The 21,616-nt window shown below is 34.2% G+C and overlaps 1 protein-coding gene across 1 annotated transcript in view; it reads left to right on the forward strand.

Moving 5' to 3' along the window:
- Ascc3 (activating signal cointegrator 1 complex subunit 3) overlaps positions 1 to 21,616 on the forward strand; it is a 233,091-nt gene that overhangs the window by 46,846 nt on the left and 164,629 nt on the right. The window contains exons 9-10 of the mRNA XM_013022420.1: positions 2,199 to 2,399; positions 2,838 to 2,978. Of these exons, the coding sequence (XP_012877874.1) occupies positions 2,199 to 2,399; positions 2,838 to 2,978 (342 nt within the window). The remainder of the gene's footprint in view (positions 1 to 2,198; positions 2,400 to 2,837; positions 2,979 to 21,616) is intronic.

Raw genomic sequence — 21,616 nt, forward strand, 5'->3', positions numbered from 1 at the left:
AGCTCAAGGATAGCACCCTACCACTTGAGCCACAGTGCCACTTCCAGCTTTTTCTGCTTACGTGGTGCTAAACCCAGGGCGTCATGCATGCAAGGCAAGCACTCTACCACTGCCATCTTCCCATCCCTGGACTGTATTTTTAAAGAAAACCAGGATTATAACAAAAGTGTCAACACTATTTCCAAATTGAAAGCTATATATATATACATATATGCATGTATGTTAATATATATATATGTAGTTTCATTCTAGCATGCATTTTTTTGTTAAAAGATGTAGCTGTTTACAAAACAAGCAAAAAGAAAGCTGAATGTAGATTTTTTTCCCCTATCATATATTTAGATTGAATTTATTGGTTTAAGGAGTATATTATATATGAGGTACATATCTATTTAAGATTTTCCCTCTCATTTAATTACAATTCTTTTTGCAAGTAGTGAGCATAAAATCATTCAATAAAAATTTATTTAGTACTCTATTATGTTCCTGACAATTGAGTAGGTTCTGGGGCAATACAAAGAGTAATAAAACAGAGTCTTTGGTTTCAATCCAGTGGGCCAAATATAAAGAAATTGTTTCAGTTTTTATGGTTGGAGGTTGCAATGATAATGTATAATTAGGGTTGTTTGTCTAGTGGCTTTAAATTCAGCAAGCAAGCTGAGTATGAAGCCCATGATGAGTGCCAACAAGAAAAAAAGTGAAAAATTTTAAGGTGTAATTTTCATACAATTAATGTGTGTATTTAAGGTGATGATTTGATAACTTTAATATGAGAAACCATCCCTACAGGTAACCTACTGACCATACAACGATTATTTCCCAGAAGGCCCTTTTTGACCTTTTGCAATCTCTTCTATTCTTCCCTTATCCTACTAGTCCTCAATCCTGTGCATCACATAATTTGACATCTTTTCCTATTCTACATCTGTAAACTAATGCAGCTATACAGTGTATATTCTACTTTAGTCTTCATAGGGGATATAATGTTGACAAATGTTTCAATAATTAATTTCTTTTTACTGCATAATGTTCCATTGTATTATTATATATTTTGTTTCTCCATTTTTTGTGGATAGACATTTTATTCCTATTTCTCACAGTATAGCTGCTGTGAACATTTGTATAAAAGTTTTTGTATATATTTACACTTATTTTTCTTTTGGATCTTTGGCTGGATCATATGTTGAGTCTCTTTAACTGTTTAGTTCCTGTCTAAAATGCCTAAGGACCTTAATTTGATCCCTTGGGCCCCTCCTCCAAAAAGGGAGATAAAACACAATAGTATACCATAAGATTGTTGTGAGAGTTAAATAAGAAATACTCTGAAAATGACATGTGTATTCTAAAGTGTATTCTGTATATGTCATCCCTCCTGTTGGGTTATAAAGTTTTTTATCTGTTAAGGTATTGACAATTTTTTCAAAATGTTGATTTATATCTAGAAAGTTTGTTGTTCTTATTTTGAGAGAGGGTATCCTTATGTAGTCTCAGCTGGCCTTAAACTTGGAATCTTCCTGCCTTGCCCTTCTGAGTGCTAGGATTAGAAGCACACACCACCATCTTTTTTGTTTTTCCTAGTTGCCTTTGGTGTAAATAAACTAGGACATCATCTCTACTCCAAATAATCTAGAATGTCATTATGAAATTAGCGAGTGGATTTAATTTTTAAAAGATTTCTGTTTTATTTTCATATATTAAATTTATCATTGTTTTGTACATAAGAATTACATATGAAGATGCTTATATAATCTTACACTTTTCACCCTTAGTCATAATTTTCAGATGCATTAGAATCAGGCCAGAGTTGTAGTTGTTTTTCAGCTGCACATACTTAAGTTAAAATATTTGACACATTGACAGACAGGACAGATTAGTCTCTTTATTAATGGAAGAGAGTTAATGTTCATATTCTGTGTTTTTTTTTGTGCTTTTTTTTTTCCATGGGGCCTGAACTCTGGGCCTGGGCGCTGTCCCTCAGCTCTTCAACTCAAGGCTAGTGCTCTACCACTTGAGCCACAGTGCCACTTCCGGCTTTTTTCTTTTTGCTTATGTGGTGCTGAGGAATCGAACGCAGGGCCTCAGGCATGCAAGGCAAGCGCTCTACCACTGAGCCACCTTTCCAGCCCCATATTCCGTGTTTTTGTATGAGTCCCTCACATCAATTTAATTTATAATGAATTGTTATTTTCTTTCTTTAGATTGGACAGTTAGCTTTTAAAGGAATGAAGAGACTCAATAGAATCCAGTCAATAGTTTTTGAAACTGCCTACAACACCAACGAGAACATGCTGATTTGTGCCCCTACTGGAGCTGGGAAGACCAACATTGCAATGTTGACAGTGTTGCATGAAATTCGCCAACATTTCCAACAAGGTGTTATCAAGAAAAATGAATTTAAGGTGGGAAAATACCAGAATGTAAGACAACTTCTTAAAATGTAAAAGTTAAAATGAACTTGTAGTTACATGAAATCTGGAAGTTTCTAAGCTATTGATTTATTGTACTTCATATAAGTCATGTAAGTAATGAGCTGCTTTATTACTATTGAGGCAGTCCCTATTTGCTGTGAAAATCCTGTCGCCCACAAAAAAAGGTTTGGAATCCAGTTAACTATGAAGTAACTCACAGTGATAAGTTTGTGTAAACAAATTCAGTTGTCCTTTGAATAGTTATACACTTACCCAAGAAGATAAGTACTGTTCATGTATCATTAACATTATTCACAGAAAATATCTAGAAACGTATTTTACAACCAGTTATGACTTTTATTGGCTACTTTGAAACAAATGACATTGTAGTGTTTGCTCATTCATCAAGCCAGTATTCCTTTGGCACAGATTGTATATGTTGCTCCAATGAAAGCCTTGGCAGCTGAAATGACAAATTACTTCAGCAAACGTCTAGAACCACTGGGCATCATGGTAAAAGAATTAACTGGTGATATGCAATTGTCAAAAAATGAAATTTTACGAACTCAGGTATGTAATTCATGTATTTTTTATTGAATATTTTGGCTTTTTATAAGTAATTATGAAAATTACTAGATTTTATATCTTGTGAAAGTATCATATACAAGCATAATATAATTTCCTTTTTTATTTGTAACTATATTACCTCTCTGCTGGTACTTTCTTTTATGTTATCTTTTCAGATTTCTGTGATGCTTTACTGATTTTGAATAATTTTAGGATTCAAGCATACATTTAAACTCTGTTTACAGTTAATATTGTTTTAAAACAGAGGGAATAGGAATAAAGATAGTAGTTGAATTTTAGGAGTAGATAATATGTAGATCTTGAAATAATTCCACTAATATCCTAAACTACTGTATAAGAATATTTTAACAGAAAGAAGAAATAAATAAAAGGTTTAAATAATTCTTTATCAACTGAGAACTTAAAAAATTATGTACTGTATTTGGCACTATATACTAGATAAAATGAATAACAATAGAGACACATATAATTCCTGCCTTCAGAGATCTTACATTATAACTAAGTAGGAAAAAGTATGTTAGCACTACAATCAAATTATTATCAATTAATGGAAGCAATATGTAAGTAAGGTGATATTTAGAAACTAAGTAGTGGTGAACAAATATTAATGGAATAATTCATTAGAATTTGGTGTAGAAAATATGATACAACTTTGTAGTAAAGTATGACCACTGACTTAAAGGTAAGTGGCTAGTGAACTGCTTTTCTAGGTCTGACTAGGAAAAACCCCACAAACTTGATATCTTAAAACAATGTCTTAAATGTTACAGGTTTGGAGTTTAGAATTCTGCAGTTGTGATATTGACATTGTATTTCTTCTGGAAATCTCCTTGTTTCTTGGCTACTAAGGATGATGTCTATACCCTTCACTGCAATCCCTGCTTTTCTAACAATTCCTTTACAACAAATTAGCTTGACCATGTGTGTGTGTCTGTCTATCTTTATTTCCCTTTATGCTTTTCTTCTAAGATTAGTAGTCATTAGATGATTAGCATAGGAGCCTTAACCTAATTTAAAACCTTACCATAATTTAAATACAAGGGCTCTTTTCCAAAATAAAGTCACACAGGCTGAATGTTGATAACCCCCTCCCCACAATTCATGTGTTGAAACCCTAACCCACAATATAATATTATTTGGAAGTGTGATTTTTAATGGTAATTTTAGATTAGATCAGAAGGATGAGATCTTTGTGATAGAATTAATTACTTTTAGAAAAAGCAGATGATATGTTCCTCCCTCTTGCCCTTTCTATGTCTTTCTCTCTTCCTTTCTCCATTACTTCTTTGTCTCCATTTCCAGTTCATCCCACCACTGAGAAAATGTCCTTGTCAGCATATAGTAAGAATGTGGCTATGTAGAAGCAAGAAAGCCAAAAGGCATGATACACTGAATGTTTGCACTGTGATTCTATATTTCTCAGCCTCTATCTGTGAGAAATATATGTCTTATTTAAGCCTACTGTGCCATGGTGTTTTGTGATAGTAGCAGCCAGAGCTGGCATAGGACAAGCACAGTTACACAGGTTTTGGCAGGAGAATAGCATTGTTTAATTATGTCAAGTTATCTGAAACATGATGAAGATGCAAAGAAAGGTTTCAATTAAATATATTTTAGAGTTAATAGGAATAGTGTCTTATAACCCACATGCTTACATTAATTTTACTAGTTATTCTCAAATTTTCCTTTTATAGGCCTTCTTGAAAAAAAATCAGATCATAGGATTTACATATATAAGCATGTTCATTGCAGGATTTATTTTTAATATAACAAAAAGATTAGGGAGAAATTAAAGTTCTATGAATAGAGGTTCATACCATCACTTTGTTCTTCTGCTATTAGTGGATTTATAAGTACTATAATCTAGAAGCATTCATTTTTTTTTCTTTTACAAGTGTATTCAGGAAGTGTATTTTAAAATATAACTGTCCTTTAAAACCTACTGCCAATGCATCTTTTCTCACCAGGTCTTCATAGAATCTTATTCTGAATTTGTTTTTCTCAAAAATCAATAGTTATATTTACTGTAATTAAGTGTAAAATGCCCCTTTCTTTTCTTTTGTTAACTTCTTAAAGTGCTAGTCTGGGCAGAAAAATCCATGAGACTCTTTATCTCCAATTAACCACCAAGACAGCTGGAAGTGGAGCTGTGGCTTTAGTGGTAGAGCCTAGTTTTGAGTGACTAAAATCTCAGGAAAAGCACCTGGCTCTGAGTTCAAGCTTCAGTACTGGACACCGGGCAGGGGGTGGGACGGGGGGCGGTAGGAGTGGGGAATATGTATTAAATTAAAATTGGCACTTAACAAAATATTCAAAATAAAATTTCATAAATTTGAAACCACTCTAGAATAGTAAGTTAATATAGCATGAACATTCTGTCCCTTCTGTTCCATGTCCATTGTTCTGTTGCATCCCCCTACTTATTCTTCCGGAACAACATTAAGACACTAATTGAAAAAGGAAAAAAGAAAACATACTATCAATTTGTTGTTTTCATTGGTCTATAGTTGCAGCTCTTGAAATGTGGTCTAATATGTCCAGAATTTCCTTAAATGAATTCAAAGGGTTCTACAACATTTAAAACTGCTTTCTTATAAGAATGTTATCGTATTATTTTCTTTCAGTTCTCTTACAAGAATACAGTAGGGCTTTTATACGAATATGTAATGGAGCTTTTCCAGATAGTACATAGGGAGTGAGAGCTTTGTATTCTTATATTGCTTAAAAAAATGTGCAAAGAATTCCACAGCCAAAATATATTGAGACCAGAACTATAGAGAGAAGCTCCTTACCTTGTACTGTAGATACACCATTATCTGTAGACACATGGTTCCAGTGAACCCTCCATTGAAGAAAAATCACAGATGCTCAGAATCTATAGTAGTCAGTGCTGCTCTGCAGATGCTTGATTCATTTTCCCCATAAAATCTCCCAACTATTGCTAAACATATGCTGCCTTTTCAACAAATCTGAAATTTTCACTTTATCATTTAAATTAAGCACATTAACTTTTGCCTTGCTTTGGGGCACCATTTGTTTTGTGGGAGGCATAATTTTACAAAATTAAGGGCAGGCAAACATTCAGCAGATCTCACAATGATTTTTATATAACTGATGGTAATACAAGGCTGACTTAGAGCTTTCCGTATCAACTGAGCTCACAATATATGTACAGGAATTTAAAACTTTTTGCTTTTTCTGAAATTACATTAATTAGTAAAATAACATTTTTCTGAAATGAACATTGTTATTGAGTAAGTTTCCTCATACATTTTTTTCTTTTCATATTATTTTCCTTTATCTATTGACATTTGTCCAGATCTTACTTATTATTGAAAACCTATTTGAGACTCTGTGTATACTTTATATTTCTCTTGCCTATATAGTGTCCTGCAACACTCACATTTATATTAATAAAAGAATCCTTTGTGCCCAAAGTCTTTTCTTTTGATTCTTTTTTTTGGGGGGGTAGGGTAGGGGTTGGTCGTGGGGCCTGAACTCTGGCCCTAGGCATTGTCCCTCAGCTCTTCAGCTCAAGGATAACGCTCTATCACTTGAGCCATAGCGCCACTTCCAGCTTTTTCTGCTTATATAGTGCCAAAGAATTGAACCCAGGACCTCATGCATGCAAGGCAAGCACTCTACCACTGAGCCACCTTCCCAGCCCTTCTTTTGATTCTTATGTAGACCTATAATAGACCTGTAAATCTTGGTCACTATAAAATAAAATTTTGATTGCTGAATGTTACAAAAGAGAATGGCAGATTATCTGTATGAAAAAATGACACTGGTTGCCAGGCAGGATCCTGCACATCTGCTAAATGAATATATGTTTCCTTCTTTTAACCTCACAAAAGCCCTATATCTGTATTTTACAAATACAGAAAGCAAAATTTACCAAAATCTTTCTTTTTTATCTTTTTTTATTATAAGAAAAATCACTCCTCCTTTTTCCTTTTTTTTTGTGAGAGTACAAAGGAGTTACAATTACATGGGCAAGATAACAAGTACATTTCTTATCAAGCATTGTTGTCTCCTCTTTGTTTCCCCTTCTCATCCCTTCCCATACTACCCCCTCACCTCAGCTGAACCTCCCCCCACCTCCCACCAAAGTTGTAAAGTTCATTTATCGACATAAGGACTTTACATCTCACTGTTGCAATGGGTTCACCTGTATCCCTAGTTAAACCATTTGTTTTTTTCCCTTCTCCTCCACAAATTATACCAACATCAAATACAGGGAAAGCAGCGGTTATACCGTGGGGGAGGGACATACAAAGCAACAAAGAAATCATCTTATAAATGTGTTAGAAACAATCGCATGAAAGAAAAAAACATTTGAATACATATGTTAGGGTTCATTTCCCTAACATCAACTTATCTGACCTTTTCTGCTTGACTCAGACATATACTAGTTATTGCCAATAAGGGAAACCGTGGGACCTATGTTTCTTTGGGCCTGGCTTACTTCACTTAATATAATTTTTTCCAAGTCTTTCCATTTCCTAACAAATGGGGCAATGTCATTCTTTCTGATGGAGGCATAGAATTCCATTGTGTATATATACCACATTTTCTTGATCCATTCATCTACTGAGGGGCATCTGGGTTGGTTCCATATCTTAGCTATGGTAAATAATGCTGCAGTAAACACAGTCGTGCCGGTAGTTTTAGTGTGGTCTTGTTTTGTGAACATTTTGTTTACTTATTTTTAAAAAGTTGATTAATGTCTGTGCCCCCCATTTGTATTTTGTTAGATATATTATATCCAGTTTGTTAGTGTTTGTTGACTCTCTGAGGGCAGAGTACTTGTTCTTAGAATTAGTAAGCTTTTATAAATGGAGTCTTGTGCTTGCTCATTATTCTCTTCTAGTATATCCCTAATTCCATTTAATTTTGGTAGAACTGAAGCTGTGTTTACTGACTTTTTACCTTGCCCTTGTTCATTCTCATATATTCTCACAAGTTAATAGACTGCTGCTGTTATAGCTTTTGAGATTGTACCATATAGAACAGAAAACAGAAATAATCGCAAACATGGAAATAGATATATATTCAACTTTTATTATTGAAGTTTGAATTTCCTGCTCTTCATACTTTTTACAACTGTTCATTTTTAATAACTCTTAAATATTTGTTCTAAACATGCTCTAGGAAAATAAAAGTTTAATAAAAATTAAAGCCAATTATATTAAATATAATCTTAAATTTAATTTTCCTTTTTATTATTCCTTAACTTTCTCAGTATGGATAGTATATCTTTAATTTTAGATATGGGGAGAGATTAGTCTCCTTTGTAAATTTTCTGTCATGCTACTCTGATTGTATTATTCCCTTGCTCATATACTTTCATTGGTTCCTTATTGCTTATTGAATTAAGTTGAACTACCTAGCTTGTTAAGAATTTGTATAAATATAATAGGAGATAGGGTTCACTTTGTAGTTCACTAGGGACATTCAGGTCTAGCAGCAATTAGGATTTTATTGAGGTTTGAATGTAAAGTTTCCTTTTACAAGATAGATTATATAATTCTAAAGTTTACTGTCAGAAGAAATAGCCATATAGACAAAAATATCTTCTTGATGTTCTGTTAAAAGGCAATATTTTAGAACTTTGAAAAACGCTTGTTTTTCTTTAATTAAAACTTCCATTTAAGTGTATATACAAGATGCAGGGCACTCACTGACATCAAATACAGTGAAAACAGGGGTAACCATGAGGGAGGAACATATAACGAAACAAAAAAAAATCACATAGTACATTATAAATATGTTAGAAACAATAGCAAAAACAAAAAACCACTTGTGTCCCTATCTTGGGGTTCATTTCATTTAACATCATCTTATCTGGTCATATACATAGCTTTTTACTTTTTCTGCTTGTCCCAGACATATACTAGTTATTGCAAATAAGGGAAACCCTGGGACCTGTGTTTCTTTGGGCCTGGCTTACTCCCCTACAGTATAACCCCTGTTTTCACTGTATTTGATGTTGGTACCCTGCATCTTGTATATACACTTCTCTAATTTGGAGAGGGGAAAGGAAAAAACAAAATGCCTAAATAGGGATACAGGTTGACCCATTGTAACAATGAAATACACAAGATACTGTGTTGAAAAATGAACTTTACAACTTAGGTGAGGGGCCGGGGTAGTGTAGTTGTGGAGGTGGGAGGGAAGGGATGGTAGGGGGAAAACAAAGGAAGAAGTAATAATGCTTCATAGGAAATGTACTCATTACCTTGCTCATGGTTTTGTAACCCCTCTGTACAGTATTTCTAACACACACTCTCTCTCTCTCTCTCTCTCTCTCTCTCTCTCTTTCTCTCTTTCTGCCAGGCGCCAGTGATTCACACCTGTGATCCTAGCTATTCAGAAGGTTGAGATCTAAGGACTGTGGTTAAATGTCAGCTCAGGCAGGAAAGTCTGTGACTCTTACCTCTAATTAACCACCAATAAAAATTGGAAGTAGGGCTGTGGATGAACAGGTAGAGCCCTCTCCTTGAGCAAAAAGAAAAGCCTGGACAGTTCAAGCTGTAGGACCAACACCAAAAACAAAAACAAAACAAGCAAAGAAGTCCTATCTAAGTTTTCATTTTTTTATTCTACATCAACTATTAATTTCAAACTTTTCACCTAAATTTACCTCTTATGAAGAATGCTGATACTCACTGCGTTTCTTAATACTTACATTTCAGAGTGTTCCTTTGAGCCTTAGTGAAAACACCAGTTAAAAACTAACGATTTCTCCTGTCTTGATAGCAGCTGCATGTCCACGCAAGGCATTTGCTGTGAGGTCCAATATTGTTCTTCCTTTTATCTAGGTTTCTGGTTGTTGGTTTTTTTTTTTTTTCTGGCTGTTTTGGTTGAGGATAGCGGGACATTATTCTCGTTTCTCAAGTCTTGGATATATAACTGTGGAATTTGTTTTGGAGGTTGAATAATTCAGAGGGTTTTGTGCTTGCTAGGTAGATGCTCTACCTCCTGAGCAATGCTTCTCCTAGGATTGTTTTCAGTTAGAATAAATGAGAACAATAATATTTTTAATATCTTTATGGTATTTCTTTAATATTTAATGTTTTAAAGAACTGCACAATGTATTTTTGGTAGCAAAAATTATTTTTCAGGCTTTTATTAATGTAAACATTCTTTTTTTTCTATTTGCATTTCCAATCTTATGTAATTAAACGTAATAACAAAGTTATTAAGTTTTTTTATTATTGGAAGAAATCTAAAATTTCAAAATAAAATCTGATATGTATAAGTTGGTGACAGCGAAGAGGAATGATTAGTTTAGAAAGGCCTAATCACATATTAATGCATAATGAATTAGAAATTTTTCGCTTTTAATTTCTTTTTCAGTCATGGGGCCTGAACTCTGGCCTGAGTGCTGTGCCTGAGCTCCTCAACTCAAGGCTAGCACTCTACCACTTGAGCCACAGCACCACTTCCAGTTTTCCGGTGGTTAATTGGAGATAAGAGTCTCACCGACTTTTTCTGCCAGGGCTGGCTTTGAACCATGATCCTCAGATCTCAGCCTCCTGGATAGCTAGGATTACAAATGTGAGCCACCAGTGCCCAGCTACTTTTAATATTTTCTGATGAAATATGTAATTAGGTAGGATAACCATTTCCAGTATGGAAAAACCTACTATTAAAAAAAAAGTTGTAACTGGTGCCAGTGGCTCACACCTGTAATCCTAGCTACTGAGGAGGCTGAGATCTGAGGATCATGTTTCAAAGCCAGCCCAAGCAGAAAAGTCTGTGAGACTCTTATCTCCAATTAACCACCAGAAAAAAAAAACAAAAAACAGAAGTGGTGCTGTGGCTCAAGCTGTAGAGCGCTCATCTTGAACTGAAGAGCACAGGGACAGCGCCCAAGCACAGAGTTCAAGCCACATGACCAACCAAAAAAAAAAAAGAAAGAAGTTCTATTTTGAAGAATGTTTGTTTTCTGTATTACTATATGAATTGCAAATTACTTACAGTAATAATGGAATCTTATCCATTTTAATTTTTTCAGGGTTCAATAGTTGTTTATATGTTAAAATACTTTCAGTAAAAATCCACTCATAAATTTTAAATCTTTGTTCTCAATATACTTGGCATTGGAAGACTGAACAGAAATATAATTTATAATGCATAAAATTGGGCAAATGGAGACAAATTATTATTTGGTGCTCTAAGAGCTATTTTACATGAAAGATTTTTAATTATCATTGATCCTACTTAAAAAATTAACAGCACTGCCTATATGATGAGTATTCTTTCGTGAGAGAAAGCTCTTAATATTAGGGGAGTGGTAGTCAGTCTATAATGGCTTCTTTTTTATTTGGCTTTGTTTTATATTAACATTATGTTAGGCTTTATTCTAGAATATGATTGTTTTCATATGGGTTTTAAGAAAAGTAGGAAAGTCATCAGAATATTTATTTTTTAAATTCCAGTATTGGGATTTCAATTTCAAGTTTCATGCTTTTCTTTTGTTTTTTGTTTTTTTTTTTGCTCAAGGCTTGTACACTATCACTTAAACTATCTTCTTCTTCTGTTTTGTTGTTGTTTTCTGATTAATTAGAAATAAAAGTCTCATAGACTTTTTCTACCTAGGCTGGCTTAAAATTGTGATTCTCAGATCTCAACCTCCTGAGTAACTAGGATTATAGACATAAACCAAAGTGCCTTGTGGAAAATTTATTTTTAAATTAATTCAAGGACCTTTTTGCAAAATTTTTCATGTTAATGAAATAAGTCAATGGGAGAGAAAAATAGAAATCAATAGAACTTATATTTTCTGTTTTCTTTGTAAAGAGTTAGTGAGCCTTTGTTGGAAAATTAAAATATAGTATATTGTGTCTATAAAAGTAATCTTGTTTGGGGGCTGGGAAGGTGGCTTAGTGGTAGAGCGCTTGCCTTGCATGCCTGAGGCCCTGAGTTCGATTCCTCAGCACCACATAAGCAAAAAGAAAAAAGCCGAAAGTGGCGCTGTGGCTCAAGTGGTAGAGTGCTAGCCTTGAGCTGAAGAGCTGAGGGACAGCGCCCAGAGTTCAGGCCCTACGACTGGACCCAAAAAAATAAAATAAAAAGTAATCTTGTTTTCTTATACACAGTGAAATAAGAATAAATGTCAGGTATCTATTATTGTCAGCCTAGATCTCCTAATTACTTATTAAATTTCTGAATAATCTTTTCAGCAAATTATAAGACAGATGCTTACTACCAGATATTAATATCTGGTAGTAGTATTAATATCATCTTAAAAAAATTATTTTGTCCTTAGAATTATGACATGGATTAACATGTAACAAATAGGCTATCACTGTAGTCTTTTATAACTGAAAAGTACTTAAAGAGTTGTGTTTTTCTTTACTTCTTAGTTGATAAAAGCTGCAAAAAAATGTAAATTTTCGAAAGGCTAATTATTGTTACTAAGTAGTAGGTCTCAGCTTTTAGTGTTCCTTTATATCTATCTGTTCTTATTGCTATTAAGATTCAGCCTATAAAAACCAGATTGACACATAAGTAAAGGTTTTGACAATTAATGACCTAGAAAAGATGAAGATGCCAAGCAGCTTTAATATTCTTCCATTATATTATCAAATCAGTTAGAAATTTTTGTCAGAGAATAATTTGTAGTTCTCTTATTTCTTAATAATTCATTTGTGATTATCTTATCTTGAACAAGAAAGTTAGTAACAGAGAAGTGAAATATCAGCCACATGAGAATACTTTTTGCAGAATGTTTGTATATCACCTCTTAGAAAGTTTCACAGTGATTAACTGTATTCAAATAAAATTAATCAACCAATACCAAATTCCTCTTGATTTTATCTTTTAAATATTTCCCCAAAGTCATCTATGTCCTTCCATCCTCAGTATCGTGCCATTTCTTACCATGTTTAATTCAGTAACATTCTCACTGGAGTACCAGTGTTCAGTCTGTTTCTCTAATATTTTCTCAACGGATGGCTAGAAATGCAAAACAACCAGCTTCACCTCTCCTTCCTTCTATATTCTGTCTTATTAAGAGCACACATAATAACCATTCAGTCTTCAAACTAAGTAGTAAAAACAATCTAATTTTTGAACACCAGAGTGTTCTCTGTCCCTTCACCTCAAATTTACAGAGAATGCTTGAAGCATTCTCTTTGTTGCAGCCTACACTGTGAGTGTGAAATTTCTCCTATAGATTTCTTCTCCCGTATGTTCTTTGTACATGCTCTTATTACAGTTTTTCCCTACATCTTGGCTCATTAAACCTTTAAAATTTCTGTTTAGGTGTATTATTCTATTACAGCACTATGTAACACTACATAGATTGTCTGAGCAGCTTATCATAAATAAAATGTTATATTTTACAGTTATTTGACTGTTCATTGCTATTTCACCTCACTACAATGTAAGCCCTATGAGATCAGTGCTACCAGCCTTTGTCTTACCTTATCACTGTACCTCTTACACTTAGCATTGTTCCTAGCACATGCACAGGAAGAAGATATGATGATGATGATGATGATGATGACAAAATGAAGATGGGGATACTGGAATTCACAATTGATACTTACATGTCAGACATTATTTCAAATGTTTCTTGTTTGTCAACATGTTTCATTTGCATTGTAATTCTACTATATGTGGGGACTATTGCTTTCATCTTATATTGGAAGAAAACTATATGATTTGTAGAGTATTAACAAATTCTATTCATAGAAATATAATTTGAAGCCAAACTGATAGGACTGCCCACTCCTCTACTTGGCCTTGAAGAAATTAAGGGAGAAGATCTCAGTTGTCTTATGGGAAGTAAAGAAGTTAAAAGTTCTTGGAAAGGAGAGTAAGGACATGGTGATGGAAAATAGAGGGACAGGAGCATCGTAAAAGTTTGAGTCTTGATTATGAACCATTCAAGTTGTATTTGTTCTCTTTAGAAAGAGCCTAGATACAGCTTTGCTTCTCCTGCAAAACATGTGAATTAAGGTCTCTCAGCTTGGGTCTAAGAGGAGCCAGTAAGCTTTCACCTTTCATCACCATTATTGATTCTAAGGTGAATAATATCTAAACTTTGGTGCCAATGGCTGGATATGGGAGTATAACGCCTTTGTCTAGGATTCAGTATATGGAGTTCTTTCCTGCTATATACATTTAGAGTTTTCAGTTTGGTGAAAGTATTCAGCAGTAGAATAGGAGGAAAATATTTCTTGGGTAATTCTGAAAATCCACAGGTGAAGATGTCTTAAAATAACCTTTTTTTGTGGGGGGGAGAGTGGTGAGGAGGGGAAAGAGAGGGGGCGTGAGGCTTGAACTCTGGGCCTGGGTGCTGTCCCTTAGCTCTTCAGCTCAAGGTGAGCACTCTACCACTTGAGCCACAGCTCCACTTCCAGATTTCTGGTGGTTTATTGGAGATAAGAGTCTCACAGACTTTCCTGTCTGGGTTGGTTTTGAACCGTGATCCTTAGATCTCACCTTCCTGAGTAACTAGGATTATAGGCATGAGCCACCAGCACCGGGCTTTAAAATAACCTTTTTAAACTTGGTAACTACATTGTAGACTATAAGAATTAAATATAGAAGCACATTGTTCCATTTTCTCATAAGCAAGAATAATTAATATTTTTTACAAAAAATATAATTATTTTGCAAAGAATATAATTGATCAACAGTTTTTGAGTATGAGCCAAACCACATGATGGTCTTGTGAATGTGGGACCCTATAAGACAGTTGCTATCCTTGCCTTTTCTCTGCCTGGGTGACCACTGGGGAGGATAAGTGTTTAAACAATACAATGTAAGTGTGCAGAAAACATGGAAATGGATATGTCACAGAAAGTTATGACAAGGGAATACTACTTGGGAATTAGGGGTTAAGAAAAGCCTCCTTAACATTGAAGCTCAGGAGCAAAGAATATAGAGTAATAAATTTATATATCATTTTATAAAATCATAATACTTTACCTAGCATGCAGAGATTTATTTCCTACGAAAAACCTTCACATAGTAGAATACAAACTTTCAAAACATAAGTTATTAATCATCATTAAAAATCAAGCACAATGCCAATTAAAGTGCAAACTATTTTTCTATTATAAATTAAGAGTTAAAGTTCATAAAAGTAGCCTATGCATGTAAGGCTACAGTGTGTAGCTTAAGCTCTCAACATTACAAATAGTGTGTGGAATTATTTTGGAAAGTCATCTGCTTAAATGAATTCTGAAATGTGTGGTAAAAATGACATTGCCCCATTTGTTAGGAAATGGAAAGACTTGGAAAAATTACATTAAGTGAAGTAAGCCAGGCCCAAAGAAACATAGGTCCCATGGTTTCCCTTATTTGCAATAACTAGTATGTGTCTGAGTCAAACAGAAAAGGTCAGATAAGTTGATATTAGGTGAAATGAACCCCAAGATAAGTATTCAAATATTTTTTCTTGCATGCGATTGTTTCTAACACATTTATAAGATGATTTCTTTGTTGCTTTGTATGTCCCTCCCCCACGGTATAACCCCTGCGAAAACTGTATTTGATGTCGGTATAATTTGTGGTGGGGAAGCAAAAAAAAACAAATTGTTTAAATAGGGATACAGGTGGACCCATTGCAACAATAAGATGTACAAGTTGTTATGTCAAAAAACGAACTTTACAACTTTGGCAGGAGTATGTGAGAAGGAGCAAATTTAGAGTGGACAAATGCTTCCCAAGTGGTTCTGATATTACTGCTAAATTGGCTAAATCTGACAAATCTCCAGGACCCCAGGATTCTAGTATCTATTCTTTCCTTTGAGCTTGTGCTCTCCCTCTCTCTCTATATATATACATATTTATATATATATATATTTTTTTAATTGTGAAAATACCGTATAGTGGGGTTACAATTACATGGGCAAGATAATGAGTACATTTCTTATCAAGTATTGTTGCCTCCTCCTTTGTTTCCCCTTCCCTCCCTCCCCCCAAAAAAGGTAAGTATCATGTGATGAGATATGGCTATTGTACTTGTGTTACATTTGTGTAATTGTTTTTGAAAAGATAATCATATATCTGTGGATTTTTTTGGTTCTCATCTGGAAGAATATATTACACAGTGTTTACAAAAAGTGTTAGAACAGAACATGTTTATTTTACATCTTTGCTTATGATTTGAATTCTTTTTTTTTCTTTCATGCTTTTTGTTTTGTTTTGTTTCTTTTTTTAAAACCAGTTCTTAGGCTTGAACTCTGGGCCTGGGCACTGTTTCTGAGCTCCTTTGCTCAAGGCTAGCTCTTTACCTCTTGAACCATAGCATCACTTCCAGCTTTTTCTGTAATTAATTGGAGATAAGAGTCTCATAGACTTTCCTACAAGGCTGCCTTTAAACCTCGATCCTCAGATTTTAGCTTCCCAAGTAGCTGGTCATTTTTTTCACTTCAAAAATAATTAAATAAAATTGCTTCCAAGGCAGTAGCACTTATAATTATGAGTCTGATTTTATCCAAAAGAACTTTAGATGGGTGTCTCATCTGGTCGATTGTGTGTTTGTCTTGAAAGTTCTCATGTTCTGTCATTCAACTGAGAATAATGTCCTATAGAAGAAAGTATTCTCCAACTTGTTTGTTTTTTTTTTTAATTCAGAATTTGTTTTGTATCAAATCATGTACCTGCTTTTTCTAGTGGATGTCAAGAAAGCTTAGATTCGAATTTTATACTTAATCACATGTAATATGTTAACACATTCTTTGAGTGTATTTGCTTTTCTCCATTTTTAGTAAAAACATAAAAAACAAAGTAGTTGTATGAACAAGTTGCCATTTAACAAAGCAGTTTATGAATACCATGCATCTTGGTCATTGTCACCCTTTCAACATTGTTACCCATCCCTCCCAGTCCATTCCTTCAGTTACAAGTTTATAAGCTAATTCTAGCTTCCACCTATGAGGGAAAACATGCAATAATTGTTTCTCTGGGCCTGACTTACTTCTTTAACATTTTTTCCAGGACTTTCAATTCTTTACAAATGGTACAATATCATTTTTTTTCTAATAGATAAGTAAAATTCCATTGTGTACATGTACCACGTTTTCTCAATCCATTGAGAAGCGTCCGGACTAATTCCCTACCTTGTCGATAGTCATAGTACTGCAATGAATGAACATGATTGTGCTCCTGACTTTACTGTATCCTGTTTCAAAACCTTTTTAAATACCATTTTCTAAATCTTCTTTCTAGTGTGAGTTGGTTTCTGTTCAGCTATTTTTAAACAGAAAACTTATCATTTCTGCTTGATTTCTTTTTCACTCTTTTGAGTTTGGTAGATTGTAGAAATTGCAGAGAAATGATTAATTTCACTGTTTCAGTGCCATAGTCATACTTGTGCTGTGTGAGTAGTTTGGGCCCTGAGGTGACAGCAGCTGCACCATTGTATTTCCTAGCAGTGTACCATATACAATGCTCTCTGTTTTTCTTCTTAAAGTATTAGCTTCTGAAGTTCTAGTTCTTTTCCTTCCTAATCCTGGATTCATGGCTGGGAACAGTGAGTGAGTGAGTAAAAAACTCCTAGCAGCAGGTCCTCCTGAGATCATGGTAACTTGTGATTGAATGGGTTACATGTCCTGCTTATCTTCTTTTTCTTTTTTCTTTTTGTTTGTTTGCCAGTTCTGGGACTAGAACTCAGGGCCAGCGCACTGTCCCTGAGCCTCTTTGTGCTCAAGGCTAGTGCTCTACCACTTGAGTCACAGCATCACTTCTGGCTTTTCTAAGTAGTTTGTTGAAGATAAAAGTCTCAGAGTTTTCTGCTTAGGCTTGCTTCAAACTGTGATTCTCAGATCTCAGCCTCATTAGCAGCTAGGATTATAAGTGTGAGCCACTGGTGCCCGGCTTGTCTTCTTTTTTAAATGGCTCTTGTAATAAAAAGAACCAAAGAATAAGTACCTGCAAAAACATTGATTTCTATAATTGAAATGAACTTCAGCAGTTTTTATCTTGTCTTAATTTGTTGACAAGAAGTAGCTTTTACTTATGGCTTGGAATTGAGTGCTTGTCTATTTTTCCCAAAGACCCCAAATAAACGTTTGATGAATTCTTCTGGAACAAGTACTTCTTAATATTGATTGTGTGAAATTAGTTTGAAGAGATGAAATTGGTATTATTTTTAGTTGTTTTTGTAAAAGCCATAGCATGTATTTATTTAGTTCGTTATTTTGTGCTATAGTTTTTTTTAGCATTACAAAATGACATTTTATAGTGCTTTATTTGACTGAAAATTGATGGACAAACTGGCTTTGCAGAGGTGTTAGATCAATGGTGTTGTCTGCCAAATACTTAATATCTTATGTGAGGGACTTTCCCTTTCAAAGAGCACATAACCCCATCAGATTTGAAAAACACTACAATAACTTCAGAGAATGTATTATGTCTGAACTATATCCCAATTATACAGATTAGAAATTAGCACAGAACAAGTTGCTACATGTAAGTTGCATGTCAAAAAGAACTTTGTTTAGCAGGTGAAGAGGCATCATTGTAAGGTGTAGCAGACACTTAAACTAAGAGACTTTAATAGAATTAAACTCTAGGATATTATATTGACTAGCAGTTACAGTGATGATACAAAGGTTTCTATATATTGTACACACATATGTAAACAATTTTGTATTTTTCTCTAAGTTTCAGGTAATCAGCCTTGTGTTCTTTACAAAGTACTATGATAGAATTGATGCAAAGGTTTTTTAATCAAACTTTAGGAAGAATCCTGCTACTCTAGGTATAAACAGATCTAATCTAGGAAGTATTTTTTTCTCTTTTTTTTTGTTTTGTTTCAGTGCTGGGTTTGATTAAGCAGGTCCTCTTTCACTTGAGCTACTCCTTCAGCTCTCTCTAGTAATATATCAAATAAGGTCTCATTTTTTTGTGCCAGGGCTGATCTGGATCATAATCTTCCTATTTACACTATTGTATGGCTAGGATGACAAGTTAAGATGGGGTGTCTTGAACTTTATGCTTGAATTAGCTTCAAACCCCAATCTTTCCAAATCTTTGCATTCTGCATTGTTAGGATTACAGGCTAAAAAATATTCTTGAATAGGGGAGCTTTATCTACTAATTCTCAGCATTATATGTGCTACTTCTTCAAAGGTTTTAGGATTTCTTATTGAACTGCACACACACACACACACATGCATATGTGTTTACATATATGTATATATAGGATTTCCTTACATATATATGTATATATACACCATATTAAATTTAAGCTAAAATGGCATTATAGAGTTGGTTTTAATATAAGAGATTTAATATAAGAGATTGGTTTACATGATGAGAGGCTGGAGAATCTATGAATGTCTAGTAGCCAGAACCCCTGTATAAAAAGCTGGATTTCTCAAAACAAAAGAGACTTAAGATGCAGCTTGTGTGTGTTAGTTTTAAAGTGTGTCACAAAAGTACCTGAGATAAATAGTGAAAGGAGTAAAAATTTATTCTGGCTCACAGTTTTAGAGGCTTTAATTATACTTGGCTGACTCCATTGTTTCTGGGCTTAATGGTTAAAGTGTTTGGTGGGACAGAAGTGCTCACCTCATAATGCTGGAAAGAAGAAAGGAGAAGAAAGACAGGAAAGGGCAGGCGGGAAGACATCCTTCTAAGGCACGTTCCAGTAGTTGGCCTCAGAATAAGCCCCTACCTCCTGCAGCTTCCACCACTTTCCAAAATAGTGCCACCAACTGAGGACCATAGGCTTATCAGATATGTGGGACATTTTGTACTTAAACTATAATCTGCCATCCTTGGCCACAAATGTTCACCAGCATCTATTTCTTTATACTAGGTTTACAAATTGCAACTGTGTGATGTGACACTACTTTTGTGCTGGAAGATTTTCCAGTGAGTTTTTGTATTTTCATTTTATAATTGAAATCTGTCATCCTTGACATAAATGTAACTAGATTCTTGAGAGAGCAGTTGAGGAAATCCAAAAATTAAAAAAAAAACAGAAAGTAGATGGAACTAACTGATTTGTTGTAGAGTCCTAAGTATCTAAGTATAATTTGTTGCCAATATAATCTGTAAACTGATGAATTTCATTATAGAACTGATGTATCAATCAGGATCAACATTTGTATATCACAAGTTAATATAACAGTAATTATCTGTATATTTATGGGGTCTAAAACCTTGTGACTTTAGATTTAATCTTTTAATGAAAACATTCTTGTTATTTCTACATTTTTTTGGTTGACTAGGCATGTGATTGTATATTTTTGAGTTAGGTCAATTTCTTAAATCCAGTGAGCTGTTGTCTGGTGCACTTAAGAATATTAGAGTGTGATTTACTGTTCAAGGCTGCAAGGCTGCCTTTCAGCTGCAGAAACTGTATTGAACAAGTATTCATGAATGTTGCTCTTTAGCATAGGTAGTGGGTCACAAACAATTTTAATTAAATGTACTAAAATTCAATAGTTACAAGATACCTTTTGAAAATTTATTTGATGAATTGTTTTACTTTCTTAATGGCATATAAAATAACAGTATTATAGTAAGATTTTGTTGATTTTTTTTTTCTTTTTGGTGGTCGTGGGGACTTGAATTCTGGGCTTGGGCACTCTCCAGCTCAAGACTAGCGCTGTACCACTTGAGCCACAGCGCCACTTCTTGTTTTCTAGTGGTTTATTGGAGATAAGAGTCCTCCTGCCTGGGCTGGCTTTGAACTGCCATCCTTAGATCTCAGCCTCCTGAGTAGCTAGGATTACAAGCATGAACCGCTGGCGCCTGGCCGATTCTGTTGAATTTTAATATCTGTACTTTATGTTTTAGCGTTCTGTTTTTATAGATCAATTCATATGATTACTTTGATTATCTTTGACTAATACATTCTAGATACTAAAAATTTCAAAATAGTTTTATATATTTTACAGTCAAGAAAGTAGATTTAGCTTTAAAATTTATCAAATTTTAATTTAAAATTTTAAATCAGCTTTTAATCTCTAGCCAGTTGTTTCAAAAAATTATTTTAATAGCTGAAATAATTTAACTAAAAATAGTATAATGTCTTGTGTAATTTCATAATAGATATAACAAGATTAAACATGTTGCCAGCTACTTTCAATGAATGCAAACATTTCCCAGTAACTGAAGTCAGATACATATTCAATAGAAAAAAAACTTTAGGGGATTTTTTTTTTTTTTGTGAAAATACCATATAGAGGGGTTACAATTACATGGGCAAGATAATGAGTACATTTCTTATCAAGCATTGTTGCCTCCTCTTTTGTTTCCCCTTCCCATCCCTTCCCATCACCCCCTCCCCACCAAAGTTGTAAAGTTTGTTTTTCGACATAGGGGTATTTTATATCTAATGAATTCATTGAAGTTGGTGGATTTTTTTTTTTTTTGGCTAGTCCTGGGGCTTGAACTCAGGGACTTGGCACTATCCCTGAGCTTCTTTTTGTCAAGGCTAGCACTCTACCACTTAAGCCACAGCGTCACCTCCAGCTTTTTCTGTGTATGTAGTACTAAGGAATCAAACCTGCCACCAAGCCACATTCCCAACTCTAATAGAAGGTTTTAAGGATTAAAACCTTGATTAGATAATTGTAGTCACTACAGAAAATTGGAATGATCTCTGCCTTGTCAGATTTAGGTACTTTTTTTTTTTT

Source organism: Dipodomys ordii, unplaced genomic scaffold (assembly GCF_000151885.1).
Source record: "Dipodomys ordii isolate 6190 unplaced genomic scaffold, Dord_2.0 Scaffold62, whole genome shotgun sequence".
NCBI lineage: Eukaryota > Metazoa > Chordata > Mammalia > Rodentia > Heteromyidae > Dipodomys > Dipodomys ordii.